The 17073-nt window shown below is 50.4% G+C and overlaps 1 gene segment (V, D, J or C); it reads right to left on the reverse strand.

Annotated features, from left to right (window-relative positions):
• Window positions 1-1903: 1903 nt before the first annotated feature.
• LOC130542529 (T-cell receptor alpha chain constant-like) lies at window positions 1904-5463 on the reverse strand (the record flags this gene model as incomplete). The annotated part of the segment is given in 4 exon segments: window positions 1904-2064; window positions 2746-2853; window positions 3652-3696; window positions 5196-5463. Coding segments are annotated over 3 exon segments (420 nt in total), but the record flags the coding sequence as incomplete, so codon positions are not given.
• Window positions 5464-17073: the final 11610 nt, after the last annotated feature.

Raw genomic sequence — 17073 nt, forward strand, 5'->3', positions numbered from 1 at the left:
CCCCTGCTGTAAGCCCCCACGTCCCCCTCAGCCTCAGCACCTTTGCCACCAACTCTCAGGAGCAGGGCTGCCTCCCCGCCACCCACACACCCCTTGCTTGGATCTTTTGTATACAGACCGAAGTGAATGACTATTTTAGGAGGAAAAAAAGATAAACTAATTTGCCTTAGGTTTTTAGCGGTTGATAAAGGCTTGCTCTATTAACCCTCCCAGGGGCATTTTCGTTTAAAGGGGGAGGAGAATGCTTTAATTAAAAGGAATTCCCAGTGGTGGGCTCTCTGGCGCTGTGTCAGATCCATGAGGAGGCGGTTTTCGGTTCTCCACAGGTGGCAGAACCTCACCTTTGGGAAGGTGGTACCTGTCCTGTGTGTGTGAGAGGGACCCGCTCTGACAGGGTGTCCTCTGTGGCTGTCCCCTCTAGTGATCTTTAAAAGGACTTGCATATAGGTTACGGATGAGGGGGCTCAGTGAGAACCGAGGATTCCGTGGCTGCCCTCCTCCATAGAGGCCACAGAATCAGAGGTGCGTGGAGCTGGAGGCAGCCCCCTAGTCTTAGATGACATTTTACAGGCAGTGACCCTGGAGCTCATGGAAGGGAGGGATATGCTCAGGTCCCTTGTTGAGCTGGTGGCTCTATCCCCGTGAAAAGAACAGGCCTGAATTGTAGCTGGAGGGATTTGCATGTTTCTGGCTGATGCGGTCAGAGGCACACGCGTGAACCATAGAGGTGTCTGGGGATAGGACCCTCTCCTCCCACTGGGACTCGTAAGCCCTGGGCTTGATAGCAATAATTGTGAGGAGCATGGCTGCATGTCCAAAGGGTGTTCCCATCAGTGTCCATGACCCCAGGAAAGGCACTCAAGCTCAGAAGAATACCAGGGATCCCAGGGAGCCCCACCTCCTGTCCTCTAGGTAAGAGCATAAGACATCCACTGTCCTTGGCAGAGTCCCTGAGCTTGAGGGGAGAGGATTCGTTTCTTACATCCAGGCGGGGGTGGGGAGAGTAGAAAGTCTGGCTAATCTTCACCCCCTTCCCCTGCTCTTAGACTGGGCACCCCAACCAGGCAGTGGAGTGGTGGGTGGTCCCCAGCCATGAATCTGTGAGGGCAATGCACGGTTTCAGTGGGAATCCAGCCTGAAAGGAAAGGCAAGGGAAATGGTCCCGGAGGGCAGGAGACAGTGGGTGGCATTTTGGGGATACTTGCTGTGTGGTCCCTGTCTGCCAGATTTCAACTGCCAGTCCTGATCGGTCATGGACATGGGCCTCCCGCTATGGGTGGCCCAGTGGTGTGGCGGGAACATGGAAGAGCAGGGACCTCAACTTTTAAGTGGGTTTGCCTGGCCCCCAGCACAGCCTTCTAAGTGGAATTTTCTTTAGAGGTTGTTCCAGGAAGAGGTTGACTTCAGCAGCTTGCTGAGTTAGGCTCCCCAGACAACATCGGGACAAACGCCTTGGTTTCTGCCCGGGCAGGGATCAACAGCAAGCTGAACGTGACCCTGACCAAATCCAGTCAAACAGGAGCACCGTCCCGGCTCTTCCAAATTGCCTCTAATGAAGCCACGGGTAGCAGAATACACAACAGGGCTCAGATACACAGCATAGCGGGGCCTCCGTAATCATTTGCCCACATCTTGGGGGGAAGGGTGGTACATATGCCTGTATGAACACTACTTAAAAAATACAAACTCTTCACAACGTTCTCCAGGAGCCAGAGCCCAAGAAGACCCACTGGGGATCCCTCGTGGGGGTGGGGAGCGCAAGAGGCAATCTCAGGGGAGGGGCAGGGCGTCCAGCAGCCCCCTGCCTTTGCTGGGAGTGCCTGACAGGCCGCAGTGAGGGACCGAGGCGGTGGAGGCAGTGCTCGGGGGCTCTTCAGATCTTGATCACGAATATCTGGTGGCATCCGGTTGGTGTCTGTTGCCAGTGGGGCCCGAGAGGCCAAGAGGCCCAGGGAGCCTTCTCCTCCATGGGGGCTGAGAGTCTGCCTCTGCTTGAAGGGGGGAGGAGGCACGGTGGGGCGGCAGGAGCGAGGGAGTGCCAGGCCCGCTCACGGTCCTGGTGACCTGGGATGAGGAAGAACAGTGGTTAGGCCGGCTACCGAGGAGACAGACTCAGGACAGTTAGGGGTGTGGGTGGAGATGCCTCTATCTGTAGAGTTTTAGGAGCACAAGGACACTGGAGTTCTTGCTGATGGTGATGGAACAGGGTGCCCTTGTCAGTAGGGTGACCAGGGACACCGGGACAGAAGGATATGTCGATGCGGGCTGGGATTAGGGGATAATAGGAGACTAATATCTTCGCATCGTACTGGGCGCAGAGGACATGAGGAAAGGACCTGGGGGCCCCTCTAGGTTTTGCAGTGAAAGGAGTACAATAGAAGGCGTGGGCATAAATGACTCTGGGTCCTGAGGTTTTCTTCTTTTTCCACTCGTTAGTGGGGGGCCCTTGCTGGGACTTGGCCTCAACGTCTTTCTTTCCAAAAGGAGGAGAATAACAGCTGTTCTTCATACTTTGTAGGGGAGACATGGCTCAACGAGGTGCCTCTTGTCACCTGAGGAGTCCTACCAATGTTCTAGGCCACTGTTATTAGCAATAGGAACCCCTCACTGGAAAAAGGGGAGGAGTTTGGTGGGCCCCACTTAAGGACCTAAAAGCAAGACCTTGGCGGGGGAGGTTTGCTTTCTGAGCCTGGGGACCTGCCTTGAGACCGTCACAGCCGCACTCCCCCCGAGATGCCCGCTCACCTCAGCGGGACCACAGGCGCAGTGTCATGAACAGGTCAAACCCGGCCACTTTCAGGAGGAGGACGCGCAGCCCGATCACCAGCAGGTTGCGGGTGTTTAGGTTCATATCTGCAAAGCCGAGAGGTTACTGGCATGTACCCTGGAGGTCCGCACAGCCCCCGTGACCCGCCCGTGGTTTCCCCAAAAGGGGACTGGGGGGGGGTTAGCTCCTGGCCCACCTCTCCCTTTGAGCTTGGGTGCACATCCCTTCGTAAGCATATTTATATATTCCTCCAGGGCCACCAGTATTCCGTGTCAAAGGAAAACACCAACTGCACTCGGTCCTTATTTTATGTCTGCATCCCTCAGGAGCGGGGATGGGCTGGGGCTCAGAACTCATTGTAATCCCTTGGGTGTGGGCCCCTGAGTGAGAAGGTGGTGCCTGGACCCCAAGGGGACCATTCAATGAAAACGGCTCCGATGGAAATGGACGGGCCCAGGGCAGGCGCCCGGGAGTGGTGGGGATCCTGAGAGCCAAGACCCCTGCCTATGTGAATTCTGCTGCTTTTCTTGAAAGAAGGCAGAAGCCCAGCTACCGCTACAGAGGGAACAGGCCCTTGGGAGGAGCTGGGGAGCTCGGGGCTCCACATAAGCCAGTCGGAAATATCGCAGCTGGGCCACTGAGAAACTCTCTTTGGTTCTCCAGAGCCCTAGGAGTGAGTCATGGGGTCTAGGGAAACTAGAGACTCAGCCTGAAAGTCCTTGGAGGGGGAAAGAACATTAGAGATGGTGAGAGGAGCCTGGGAATTCGAGAATGTTCCCGTTCTTCCTAACTTCATTCCAGATCCACATATCCCTTCCCACCTCTCCTATCTAGTCAGGGTGATTGTGGATATATCTCGAAACTGGGATAGACCCCTCTCTTACCTGTTTCAAATTTTTTCTTTATCAAAGTGGCATTACAGGAAAAGTCTAAAAGGAGAAACAAAGACATGTTCTTAGAGTTGCATGTGCTGACTCTCCCACATCAGACCTCCAAGGATTTGGGCGGATGAACCTCTGTCTACAGGCTTTCTGCGCTCTCTCCTGGAGAGATCTGGAGGCGACTTGTCGCCTGTGGACACCTGCTGGGGGAGCCACTGGCCCTGGCTTCTGGGTACCACTCCCTTCACTTCACAAACACTGGTCGTGCCAAGTACCTGTCACCCGACACACGGCCACAAGGAACCATCAGACACAGACCCTGTGCTTGGGTCCGGAGGCTGAAAGAGGCGGTAAGACACCACACAGTGACAAGTGCCATAAGGGGTATAGATGCTTTCCTTTGTCCCACAGAGTCTCCATCCCTGCACTCCAAATTTGTTCCTTTGCTGTCACCAACCCAGGCAATGGTGCTGTTGTTGACTCAGCGGCTTGGGCAGAAAATCCAGCCGCCTTCCTTGATCTCCTTTTTCCTTCGCACCCCTGCATAGTTCTTCCTTTGAATCTGAAATCGTGTTGGCCACTCAATTCCCCTGCCCCCTGTCCAGGCCTCCATCATCTGTCTACGGCAACAGCTTCCTTTCTGCTTCTACTCTTGGCTCCTACAGTCCATTTTCCACGCAGCACTTGGAGTGCTCTTTTACAGAAGTAAATTGGATGTCATTCTCCTACTTAAACCAATCGATAGCTTCTCATTGTACTTAGGAGAGTGGCTGCGCTCTCCTGACCTAGGGGGCCTGTGACGTGGCCCTTCCCCACTTGGTCCATCTCCCGTGCTGCTGCTGTTCCCCTTCCTCGCCGTGCCCCCGTGTCAGGCCTCCACAGCCTCCCCACTCTACCCTCGGCACGGCCGCTCCCTTCTTAGCCTTTAACGCTCATCTCACCTAGAATTTCCCTGGAGAGCCCTTCCCGGACTCTCTGTCCCCAAGTTGGCTGTTTCCTCCACCCCCACGTTACAGCACGTGTTCCAATCTGAAGTTCTCTAGATTCCCGCTTGCTGATGGATGGCTTCCTCAGGGCAGACCCCTCACCGGACTTATTTACTCCTGCAGTCCAGCACCTGGCACCTTGTAGATGCACAGTCCGTGTTTGTTGAGTGAATGAACGACTGGGTGAAGTTGGATCTTTGGCAGAGAGACAGAACCAAGGGGAGGTATCTCGGAGAAAGGCATCAGACGGGGGCCTTGCAGAGCAGTGAGGGGCAAAGAGCCTGAGCAGAGGCAGGGAGGCAGACCTCGGGCCAGCTGAGAAGCCAGTGGCCTTCCCGCCACCTTCTCCCCATCCTCTCTTTGCCTAGGACGTGCTGCGACCCTCCAGGATGGAGCTCAAGGGTGCTCAGTAACAAGAGCGGAGGGGCTTTGCTGACAATGGATGAGGCGGAGACAACCCATCAGAACAGCTTTTAGGTGCCATCCCCCCGAGCTCCGGGAAGAACCAGGTGTCCCAGGGTGGGGAGACTCAGCTGGCACAGGCACCGAGGCTGCACTCACCTGAGCTGGAGTAGAATTCCTCGTTGAAGGTACTGTTGCATTTAAACTCCGTGCTGTTGCTCCAGGCCAGGACCCCGTTGCTCTTGGAATCCATCACCCTCATGTCCAGCACAGTTGTGTTCGGCCTGATCACTGTGCCCTCCTGGGATTGTGGCACGTCAAAGTGAGAATCAAAATCGGTGAACAGGCAGACAGACGGCTTACTGGATTTAGGGCTTTTCAGCTGGTACACGGCGGGATCAGGGTCCGTGATATCTGTGGGCCCAAAGAACGCAGGTTAGGGGATGCTCATTTCCCTCCTTGCCCCAACCCAGGTCTGAGTCCAGATGCCAGTGATGGGCAAGAGCAGGGCTCTGTGGGGCTGGCAAGTCACATTCGCAGGCTTCAGGTGGGAAAGAACATTCTAGAAACCTGTTGCTCTAAGTGGACTGGAAGTCAGGGCCAGGCATAAGCCACGAGTCCTGGCCAAGAGGCCAGCTCTCAGTGAAGGCTCTCTGCCTGACCCTGCCTGCCATTCAAGGAAACCAGAAACTCAGGGCTCCTTAATGATCCTGTTCATTCTTTTACTTTATAACAACTTCTTCAAAAGCACAGCGGGACTGCTGTGCAATAACATCGCTCTGGCAGGACAAGGCAAGCCTAGAATAGAAGCCCAGCAAAGCAGACCATCCGTCTTGGAATCAGGGGTGCCCCCCCCGCCAATTAGGCTGGGTATTGACAGGAATTGGAGGTTTCTTATTGGCTGGCACTAAGTTGGAAGACCAGTCATATCACCAGGAGATTTCTCATTGATAAAAGTTCTAGATGATAAGTCAGAACACCTGCATCCCGGTCCTGGTTTTACCACTCATTAGATACAAGGCCTTGAGCAAGTCACCTCAGCCCCCGAAGGGTCGGGAGTTTCATCTGTAAGATGGAGATATTGCCGCCTCCGCCTTCGTAACCAGGCTATTCTGAAAATCAAAGGGGGAGTTTCTCTCTATAAAATGATGTGTAACAAACTATAAAGTACGGAATAAGTGAGAGCTCTTGAGGATACCAGGATATTGCCATGATAATGTGCTACCGAGTGTTACACAGTCCGTTTCTACTCTTCAGCCCCAGGAAGCAGGGGCTGCTGGAGGCTTCTCCTTAGTGGTGAGAATCATTCTTCAGTATTTCTGTAGGATTTTGCGTTTTTAATGTAACTCTCATTGTTTATTCTTTCAGACCTCCTGCCTTTAGAAGAGGAATCAGAGGTTTGCTGGGAGGGTTAACACATTGGGGCCACCCGGAGAGTTTACAGCAGGGTTGGGACTAGAGTTTCCTGCCCCTGTGGTTCTCTGCTCCCACAGCTCCCCACCCTGCATGCAAGGTTTTTCAGACCAGGGGTACACCCCACTTGTGAGGCCAGCCAGGGTGGCCTCGGCAATGCGGACTTCCAGCTGGACCTGAAACTAGGGACATCCGCCTTTGGCATGGCCTTGGGTTGCTGAGTCAAGGCATGCCAAGGGTGTCAAGTCAAGGGTGTGGGGCTGTCCCTGGAGCAGCAGAACAGGGATGGGTCCATGGTCCCATGTGAGGGACATCCAAAGCTCTGGCCCTGCGGGATTCTGCCTGTTCCTCTCCAATGTCCCCGTTTCTGGGGGAGGGGAGGGTCTGACATCACTGTGGGTTAAGACCCTAGGGCATAAATCTTTTATAGGGAGGGGAGAGGCGGGAAGCCATTATGTGCCATCAACATACCCCAATGGGTTTGTTAGTCCTCAGTGGGAGTCACCAGTGGGACTGGGAAGGGGGATGTGGAAGGGTATGGAGGTGCTGAGAGAATGCGGCCTTGAGGAGAAGGCAGAGGGTAAGGTGCCACCAGCACAGTTTGGGCTTGGGGGGGAGAAGGGGTTGCGGTGGGGGCCCGATGGCCAACTCTGAGTCCTGGTTAAACACTCACTCAAGTCCTCGAGCCAGTTAGTGTCAGGCTGGAGAAGGTCTAGACCACACTGTCCAACGTGATAGACTTCAGCTACATGTGGCTATTTAAGTTAAAACAAACCCTAAGGAAAGCAAATTAAAATTCAATTAAAAATTAAAACTTCATTTTAAGAGCGTCGTACCTGCCATATTGGACAGTGCAGGTCCAATGGAGATATTGGTATCTCCATTGGAGATGACACACTTGATAACACACTTCCATTGTCCCGGAAAGTTCTCTTGGACAGCGTTGGTCTCGAGAGAGCTATGCCACAGAACATGAGATTTTTGAGGAAATGTACCGAGGGCTGATTGTGGGCCTTAAAAACCATCTTTAAGTCTGTGTGTGGGGAGGGCGACCCCATCGGGGACAGGCCAATTTTTGCTTCAACTTCACTAGCGAGAGATCAACATGAAATAGCGATCAATGAAGTCAGAAGACTCGAGGTGATTCTCGCTGCTCTCAAGTCTTGTTTTTATCAAGACTTCATTCGTTTGGGGCTTCCCTAGCTGCATATTTGCTGTTGTTTCTCCTGTCCAGCTTCCTTACCTCTGATTTCCTCTCTTGCTCCCCTGCTCTCCCCGCCCCCTCCATCCCCCATTCTCTTTTTCGAGCTTATCTTCCAAAGTACTTGTCTAAAACCTAGAGCTGATTGCATCATTTTTCGTTCAGAATAATTCGGGGACTCCCTTAGTGCCCATAGAATAATGCTCAAATTTCCTGGCATGACATTCAGGGGCTGCCATGATCTGGAGAGCTTGAATTTTTTCTCTCAAGTCCTTTATGTGCCCTAGACGAGGAGAACTGGCCCTGAGAAGTCTTCGTGTTGGCATGCTGGAATGTAAGTTCCATGACAGCAGAGGCCCTCTCTGGTTTACTGCCGTATCTCTAGTGTCTGCATATAGGAGGCACTCAAGAAACAACTGTTGGATAAACAAATGGCCTAATAACCATCAGATTTGCAAAATTCCTGCTTATCAGAACTTCTTGGTAAAAAAAGCTGGGTACTTATCCTTAAACTTGATTTTTTTTTTGTAGCCCCTTTTACTTCCACTCCCATGTACCTCTAGTGTAACCTTCTCTTTTTGTCTGACGACAAGAAATGAGTCACTTTTAATTCGGAGGCCTTGAGGGGTCCGTCTGCCAGACCCTGGGAGGAGAGGCATTCTATTCCACGTTAGCAGCACACATCCCACCATGGATGACATCTCAGAAGTTGGCCTCAGCAAGACTGGATCAAGTTTTCAATGCGGAAGTTCAGCTGTGCTAGATCCTAACCCTTCATTTTAATTCAAAACTGACCACGGAGGCACATGTCCGAATGCTCTAGTGCTCCGCGTGCATCGGGGCACAACGGTGATTGAAGGCTTCCTTCCCATGAAATCTGTGCTTTGTAGTTAGGTACTAAACCCAGAAGTGCTCCCACTTAGCAACTGTGACTCTGGGTCCCACTGAGCCTCTGGTGAACATCGGAAGCAGTGAGCCTGGGCGGACTTACCAGGAGTTACGGAAACTCTGGTTCCCTTGCCAAATTTCAACTGAGAGGCAACACCTTCATGCCACCCCTGAAATCTCCACTACAGAAACCCTTAGTTTTCTCCCCCTCTGAGAGATGGGGCAACCTACCTTGTAGAGCCCACCGAAGAAGGAGAGGGGAGGTCCCTAGGACATGGGGCGTCCACGGAAGGAGCTGGCCCCCTCTCACGTTCACATCGGGTCTACATTTCTAAATTGGATCCCTGGTTTCCCAGTGGCTGGCCTTGGCCCTAATTGTATTCTCTTGAAGGCTCTAGAATTCCTTTTCTCTATTGTCTAAAAAAACATTTTATTTGCTTTTCCCTGCATCCAATTTATTATCAGATGTGTTTACTTAGGCCAAAATGCACATGCCTTGTTCACACCCAAGGTCATGCCTTCTTTCTTATTGTTCCTTATGCCTGAAAGTCCCCTTCTCTCCAATCTTTGCCCATAGAGATCTTACCTATCCTTCAGGCCCAATGTACCCTTTCTACTGCATAAAACCGTATCTGTCTAGGCCGCAAACTTATTCCTCTGAATCTCTATTGTGCCTATTGATGTCATCAATTTATTAATACTAAAATAGTTTTCAGCTTGCTAAATTTGCAATAGTTATGTCCCTTTAGCTAGTTTTTATCCAATTTGGGAATAGGTCAGTCATCTATCTTAGACTTCTTTGCAGTCAGTCTAACATTTTTTAGAGTGATGGCCACATAGAAGGCATTAGAAAATATCCATTGAACGATTAAAGTCAAATTTTAATGTGTTTGACCTAGAGAAACACAGATTTTCAAAATTGATAGTGATGCCTTTTCCTTCCACACAGGCCTCTGTAAGACAGTTCATTGTAACACCCGCAGTTAGCCTCACCATAGTGAGACTGATATCCCCAAGGTAAGGAATAGAGACACTCCCTGGCCCATGGGATTGCAAATGGTGCCACCTGGGATGACTCACCAGCTATTACAGACACTTGGGTTCCTGTTCCAAATGTGAGTTTGCCCACAGTTCCTCCAGTATTCACACTGCAGGTGACACCATTGCAGAAACTCACTAAACTCACTAAATCTCCCTCCTTCTCCAGTAGGAGAAGTACTGGTCTCCTCCAGGGGACCAGAGAATCACGCTTTCTAGAGTTAGGCCTTCTGCTCTTTTGTGTTGAGAATATGGTTGTTCATCCGTTTCCCTCCTGCCCTAGCCTGCGGTAGTAGCCTGGGTTAGAGGTTGTGATTTCAATAAACCAAGAATTCCGTAGAGCATAACCCCTGTTCAGGGCAACAGTAGCTTGGATCTTCTCATGGAGGTTCCAGGACGACGTGCTTATCCCTTGCTGCATGATTCCTAAAGTCTCAGTCTGAAGATGTTTCCCGAGCACTGAGTGCTGGACGGAGAATTTTCTGGGGATGGGTGGAAAGAACCATTTGGGATCCTACAGAAGAAAATACCTGGGGTCAATTTAGCATCCTGGATGGAGTAGACTTAATTGCCAATGTCGACCCTCGCCCCACTTTACTTACTTGCCTGGACACTCAGTCTGGTCCCTGCTCCAAAGATTAGCATGGTACTCTGCTGTATCCTCACTGCAGCTAAGGCCTTTGTAATATCCTTCTTGACCTTAATCTACCGGAACCCACCAGGCTCTGAAAGCACCATCCTAAAAGTCTCCCGGGGTCTTCGTTTCTTAGATGTTCTATTTCCCAGGGAAGCTCTTCCCCCTCCCCTTTACGATAATGTAAACCTTTTATAGCAAGGCCTTGATGAAGATGGGGAGAATAATAATGATAATGAAATTATTATTAGAAAGGCTACCATTTATTAATGACTTGCCTATCTGCTGGGCATTGTCTTATAGTGTTATGATGTGGTTCTTGGCATTTTGCTATTGAGGAAGTAGAGACTTTCTTAGTTAGAGACAGTAGAGCCAGAATTTTCCCCAGATCTGCCAGCCTCTCAAGTTTGCTATGAACCCCATACCCTCGTGCCTCTGTGCCTTGATATGTCACATCATATAATTGCCATTCAGATAGGGGTCGGGGTCATTTTTACCCTGGGAGAGGTTCAAAACTCTACTAAACTCCAGAAAGGAAGATTCTGGGAGCAGGTGTCCCCATACTGTGTCATTAGCCGAAACAAGGAGTGCCACTGCTACCTGAGGCAATAGGCAATAAGAGAGAATTTGGGTTTGCCATTAAGTCATTCCTTTCCCCCAAGGGCACGTCGCTAATTTCCTGAATGTTCAGATTATCTGGTGCTGATATTATCGGCTTCGCTTGAGAGCACTGAGTATCTGGAACTCTTTTTATGTTTCCGTAAATTATTCTGCTCAGGCTTTCATTTGCTCAATTGGCCCTTGGCACTTCTGTCCTTAATATGAGAAATGGGAACATTTTAAGTCACCGAGAGAGCTCGTAGGAAATGGAAAACAAGTGTTTAATATTCCCTCGAGTTTGCCATACATCACCGCCTGTTTTCTCATAGACAAGCCAACAGGTACTTTTGCCCTGGACACGTTCGTGGTCATACTCACGCGGGTGCACAGCCAGCCTGGTCCCGGCTCCAAAGGTCAGCTGACCGTAGCTACGAGACAACACACCACAGCGAGGTGCTTTACAAGAACTCGAACTCGGGCGGGGTGAGCCTTCCGGGGGCAGCAACGTCTCCTGCCCCTGTGCTAGACTCCTCCAAATCACTGTTTCTCTCGCACAGGAGAAATATCTGGCCCACCCAGTCCCAGTTCCTCAGCTTTCAGTGGAATAAGCCCACAGACCTTTCCTTCACAGCCAGCCTTGGGCTGGTCTGGCCTTCCTGGAGAGCGGACACCCTTTCTGGGTTCCACACTGAAAGTGAAGGAGGAAAATTGGAAGAGTCTGAAGAAGAGCCAGGAATTGATTGGGAAATGAATCTCGATGGGGGAATTCAGAGCCCTGGCAACAGATGGCAGGCCTAGGGGAGGACGAAATCCTGGAATGCAGGCCCATACAAGGCTCTTTTAGAAAGTGGTTCTGCTATTCCTTGAGGGCAGAGAAAGAGAGAGGCTAACATTGCCATGAGATAGTCACATAAAAGGCACAGTGAGGACTGCTTAACTCTAATGGTTGTGAGAATCAGGAGTGAGTTATATACAGGGCCCCAGAATCTTTTTCTCCAGAGGTCTCCAAGATTTTAGGGTTGACATCCATACGGGGAAAAAAAAAATCTCCGAAGTTTGAGAGTGGTTTAGACCAGTACTTCTTGGTGAGAGTTTCACAGAACTCTAGTCCTTCTAAATTTTTCTACAAAAAAGAATCTAAGCTCAAATTAGTTTGGAAAGTGCTGTTATACTGTATACTGACAAGGCATATTAGCTAATTTTAAAGGCTCTGAGAAGTCCCGCAGTAAAGAAATCCAGAGCTTCTCAAACTTATTTGATCTAGTAATCTTTTTTTCTTAAAACACTATTAAGATCTGTGGAATGTGTGTGGGTTTATATATAAATGTAAATATATTCCTTAGAAGTCCCTTTTCTAGTTCCAAGAATTTAAAACTCCATCCAAATTTTAGCTTAATTTTAATCCTTCGGTTTTCTGGGTTCCGAATCTGTTCTCTTGCCTACTCCTGTGGACACGATTAGGGATCGCATTGATTCTGATTATTTCTTTCTAATTATCACAAAACAGTTTCATTCTATTCGGGGAATTGCTGAACATGTAGTCAGCTGTAGAGTGAATTCTCCTGCCACTACCAGAAATAGCTCGAGGCTGGGTACAGATGAAATCAACATGCAGGAACCACAACACTTCAACACTTTGCAAGGTTTACTTTCTAGAAACAATGGCAACTTTAAAACCTTTTCCAAATGTGAATTTCTCAGTCTTCCTTCCACCCACCTTCCTCCACTCCTTGGAGCTCTGTACTTCAAAGAAGTTTCTGGTCCTAACGAGAAAAGTTTCCTGGGTGGTCTCTCAAGTGGAGACATAGACTCCCTATATTAATCAGCAGATGTTTTCCTTTTTCCTGTTAAAACCCATTTGTGCTTCTTCCGTATCACAGGCATTATAGTTTTTACATGCGTCTGAAATCTGGTTCTTGAGAAATATGGTGGGTTCCAGGCTTTCCAAATGCAGCCTGAACAGACGCATGGGAGGGAAGAGGCTTTGCTAACGCGCCCAAATGAACAAGTAAAGACGGAGGAAGTTTTCCCCAGAGAGAAGGGCTTTCTCTCACCACGTGCAGTTGGATGGATTCTCTAATCTCCCGTTTCCAAGTCTTTGACAACGCTTTCTATTGGGGAATACTGGCCACTGTCTAAAGGAACATGTTTTGAACAGTTACTTCCCCTGCACTCAGGCCTTCCTGACTCCCCTAGCCAGAAGGCATGTTTTCAACAATCCTGTTTGGTGACACTTCTGTGCCAGGCCTGGGGCTGGGCTGTGGAGGTGTAAGGATGAAGGAGAGAGGGTCCTGGCCTCACCGAGCTTACGGTGCAGTGCAGGATGCTTGGAAGTACCAGGCAGCTAAGACAGGAGGCTGGCCATGCCTTCCTCTCTGTTCGCATTGCAACCTGTATGGATCTCCTCTACGACATGCTGGTGACCCCGTCCGAATTGTCTGTTTACACGCGTGTTTACCGGCTGGGAGATTCTGGACGGCAGAGACTCCGCCATATTTCCTCCTTCTCTCCCATCTAGCATAGTGCTTAGAGTGTAATAGTTGCTTAGTAAATATTTGTTGAATAGAAAAGACTTCTAAATATTTTAATTCATGTTTGATGCAGTCCTGCTCTCTTTGACCAGGACTAGTTCATTTCTCTTTTGAATTCTATATGGTTCTATTTTCTAAAGTTTTTATTGTTTTTATTGCATGATTTAGGCTTTAAGCCCCTCCTCTACCTCACAGTTAGAGACGGAGTTTTGTGAGAGTGTGTCTAATGGCCAGCGTCTTTGGGAAGTTTAATTTCCCACCTTTCATGAAAACTTGATGATAACAAAAATATATTTTTGGCATAATCAGTCATAGTTTCTTTTCTGATAAAGATCTTTTGTCTCAAAAGAATCTAGAAACAGCAAAAGAGTCTGTCTCAGTAATGATGAAAAACCAATCCCCATGGGCAATTTCTAGCATTAGAAAAGAAACCGCTATTGAGCCAGTGGCTGAAAATTAAAATTTCAAAACATTCAAGCCTCATAAAGAAACATGAGAAACGGGCTCAGGAAGTGCAGACTCGTCATCCAAGAAAGCAGAGTAGGGACTTTCCGTCTTGGCTAGAGTCTCGGGGCGGGCACTTACTTGGATGCGCTTGGAGTCTTGTTCCACTCCCCAAAGTGAGCGCTCTGCCACCGGTCCATGCCGTGGTAGGGTCCGGTACAAATACGTGCCCTCTGCCACCGGGTGGCTGTCCGCTCCCCTCACAGGCTTCCAGCATTCCCTCTTGGAATCGGAGCTTTTAAACAGCCTGTTTCAGGGGTGCCTGGGTGGTTCACTCGGCTGAGAGTCCACCTCTTGATTTTAGCTCAGGTCAGGATCTCAGGGTGGTGGGATCAAGCCCCGCTGAGCGTGGAGTCTGCTTGGGGTTCTCTTTCTCCCTCTGCCCCTCCCCCCATGCCCACTCACTCTCTCTCTCCCCTCTCTTTCTCTAAATAAATAAATACATAAAACCTCGAAAAGATTAAACAGTCTGTTCCATGGTTTCGAGGATCAATTTCTCTTTCCGTGTCACTTCATTCCCAAAAAACAGCGCTAGGTTTCTACTTCCCTCCCCGCCATCCCTGCATCCTGCCAACCCAATTCAATGACTTTACTAATCTCTTCAGAAGTGCCGAGCCCTGGCATCAGGGCTGCCATGATCACCACGGCAAGAAGGCTCAGGATGGGCACACTGAAGACCAAATAGTGGCCTCCGAGGTCTGGGGTCTTCCTTCTCAGAGTGGGAGGGGTGGCACTGGCAGAGAGTGGCATGGACAACAAGAAGACAGTAGTCAAATAGAAGAGTCAAGCTCCACTCTAACTCTCTCATTCCTAGCTGTGCGATCTTGGGCGCATTACTTACGGGAAGCCTCTGTTTCCTTCTCTGTAAAGTGGGCCTGATGCCAGCTACCTAACAGCAGGATGGAAGTGAACGTTGAATGAGAACTTCACGAAGGCCAGAGAGTAGTCACTGGTACATGTCAGGCCTTCAGTCAATAGTAGCCAGTGACGTAATGATTCAACAATGCTTTACACTAAGAGCAAGACATGAGGCTTCTTGCAGCTCGAGGAGACCCATCCCTGCCCCATACGCCCCTCCAACACCCCTGGGTGCCCCCACCCTGGCTGGGGGCGTAGGTATTTCATGGATCCAGGGGGAGGTGTGAGAGAGAGTCTCAGCCATTGGGGTGAGGGGCGGGGTAGACCCCTTCGCTGCCAAGGAGAAAGTTCAGCTTCCAAAACTGAACCAAGAGTGAACTGTTTTTTTTTTTCTCAAAACTTGAGGATCTGTCTTCTGAAAGCACCGGGCAAAACCCTTATTCAGCAGAGCCTCAACCATTTCATTAGATCCAACACCCTGATCACTTACTCCCAGACAACCAAGGATTCTTAACGACGGAGCAGACAGCATCACAAGCTCTCATTATTACCGTGTCCTTCCATAATCTATTCCTGTCTACAAAACTTCCCTTATCGGAATGATAATTTCTATAATACTCACAGGGGTGAACAACAAGCCTGGTCCCTCTTCCAAATGTAGGTCTGTAGTTTCCTCCTGATACACACAGTGAGGAAAGCCTTTGATAAGACCTGTCTTATGGGACCACCCTCTACCGACTGCCCCAGTGGTGTTGGGGCAACAGTCCAGGGAAAACCCACTGGTGGAAGCTCTGAGAGTTGCATGAAATCTTCCGTGGGCGCCCTCCCCTAGTGTTGGAGCCAAGGAGAGGGGGGGGACGGGAGACGGTGGTGGGGGCTGGAGAATGCCTCACCCTCCTTTATCCAGGAGAACACCCCCACTCCTGTCAGCAGAGAAGGGGGGAGTGACTTCTCAGGACCACCACCACCCTGGCTGCTTTGCCAGCACGAACGGTCTGACCCCATCCCTCTTTTGTCAGATACAAGGGGCTTCGGAAAGTCTCCGAGGCTGGAGGGCCAGGGGGTTTGATGCTTTGTCGCGCTGAAGCCTGTCTACCTCCTTTTCCTGAAATGCTCCTGTTCTGTCTTCCCCCTTCCTTAGCTCTTCAGAGCTACCCGTTCCTAGGCTTCTTCCTGTGCGATGCCCAGGGGTTTGGTCCCTGCATTTGCCTGGTTCTAGGACAGACTCCAAGCAGGATCCAGGCCCTTCCAGGGACTGGGGCTTTTCTCCTTCCCTCTTCACCACCTGGAAGTAAACCAAAGCATCCAAGGCTCGATTCCCTTTCCTTTCCTTTCCTTTCCTTTCCTTTCCTTTCTTTCCTTTCTTTCTTTCTTTCTTTCTTTCTCTATGTGCAATGTGGGGTTTGAACTCATGACCCTCGGAGTAAGAATTGCATGCTCTACAGACTGAGCCAGCCAGGAGCCCCTGATTCCTTTATTTCTAATGACCTTGATTCAGCAGGGCCTGGCTTTTATGAAAACAGAGGACAGAGAAAAAAAAAACACACATAAGAATTTCCATACAATCTTTGAAAGATGGGAGAACCAGGGACCATGCTCCCTACTTCAGAGATGTGAAAACTAAGCTCCCAGAAGGCATGGCTTGGGCCAAGATCCTGAACTGAGGCGGGAGCTCGGCCCTCAGCTCCTGGCTGGTGTGTGCTGCCCGCCCTCGGCTTCCCGCACTCTGGGCTTGAGGACCGTGTTAGCAAAGAGCTGTGTGGCTCTGCTGAGCTCCGGGGTAGGAGTGAGGGGCTGGGGCCTTGCCCCTGCCCTGCACTGCCTGTCCAGCATGGCCCGGGACAGACACTTGGACCCTGGGCCTCTGGATTCCCCTACAACAAGGGCAAGATGTCCCCAAGGGCACTTCCAGCTCTCATTGTCAGTGGGTCTTTGTTCAATTTGAAATACAGCCTCAGGCAAGAGCAGGGCAGACTTTCTCTGAGGCTGGGAGCATGGTCAGTGGAGATGCTGAGAGAAGCGGAGGGCCAAAGAAACAAGGGACAGGCAAAGGTTTGGGACAGTGACTGTCTAAGAATCTTAGGTGTGGCATTGATGAATGACATCATGTGTCTTCCCGCCCCCGCCCCCCCGCCCGCCAGAAGAAGTTGTCCAGCCCTGGGGTAGGCACAGTGATTGGGGGTGGCTTGAAGAGGGTCATTCGTACAGGAGGGCCCCAGCTCACTTACTTGGTGTGACCATCACTTGGGTCCCCTTCCCAAAAGCGAGTCTGTTGTTCCCATAGTCGCACTCTGGGTAAGTGCATTACAAAAAGGTCCTGGGGTTGTGCACCCTCTCATGGAGGACATACAGCCTTCTCTGGAGCGCTAC

This window comes from Ursus arctos, unplaced genomic scaffold (genome assembly GCF_023065955.2).
Source record: "Ursus arctos isolate Adak ecotype North America unplaced genomic scaffold, UrsArc2.0 scaffold_37, whole genome shotgun sequence".
Classification (NCBI taxonomy): Eukaryota; Metazoa; Chordata; class Mammalia; order Carnivora; family Ursidae; genus Ursus; species Ursus arctos.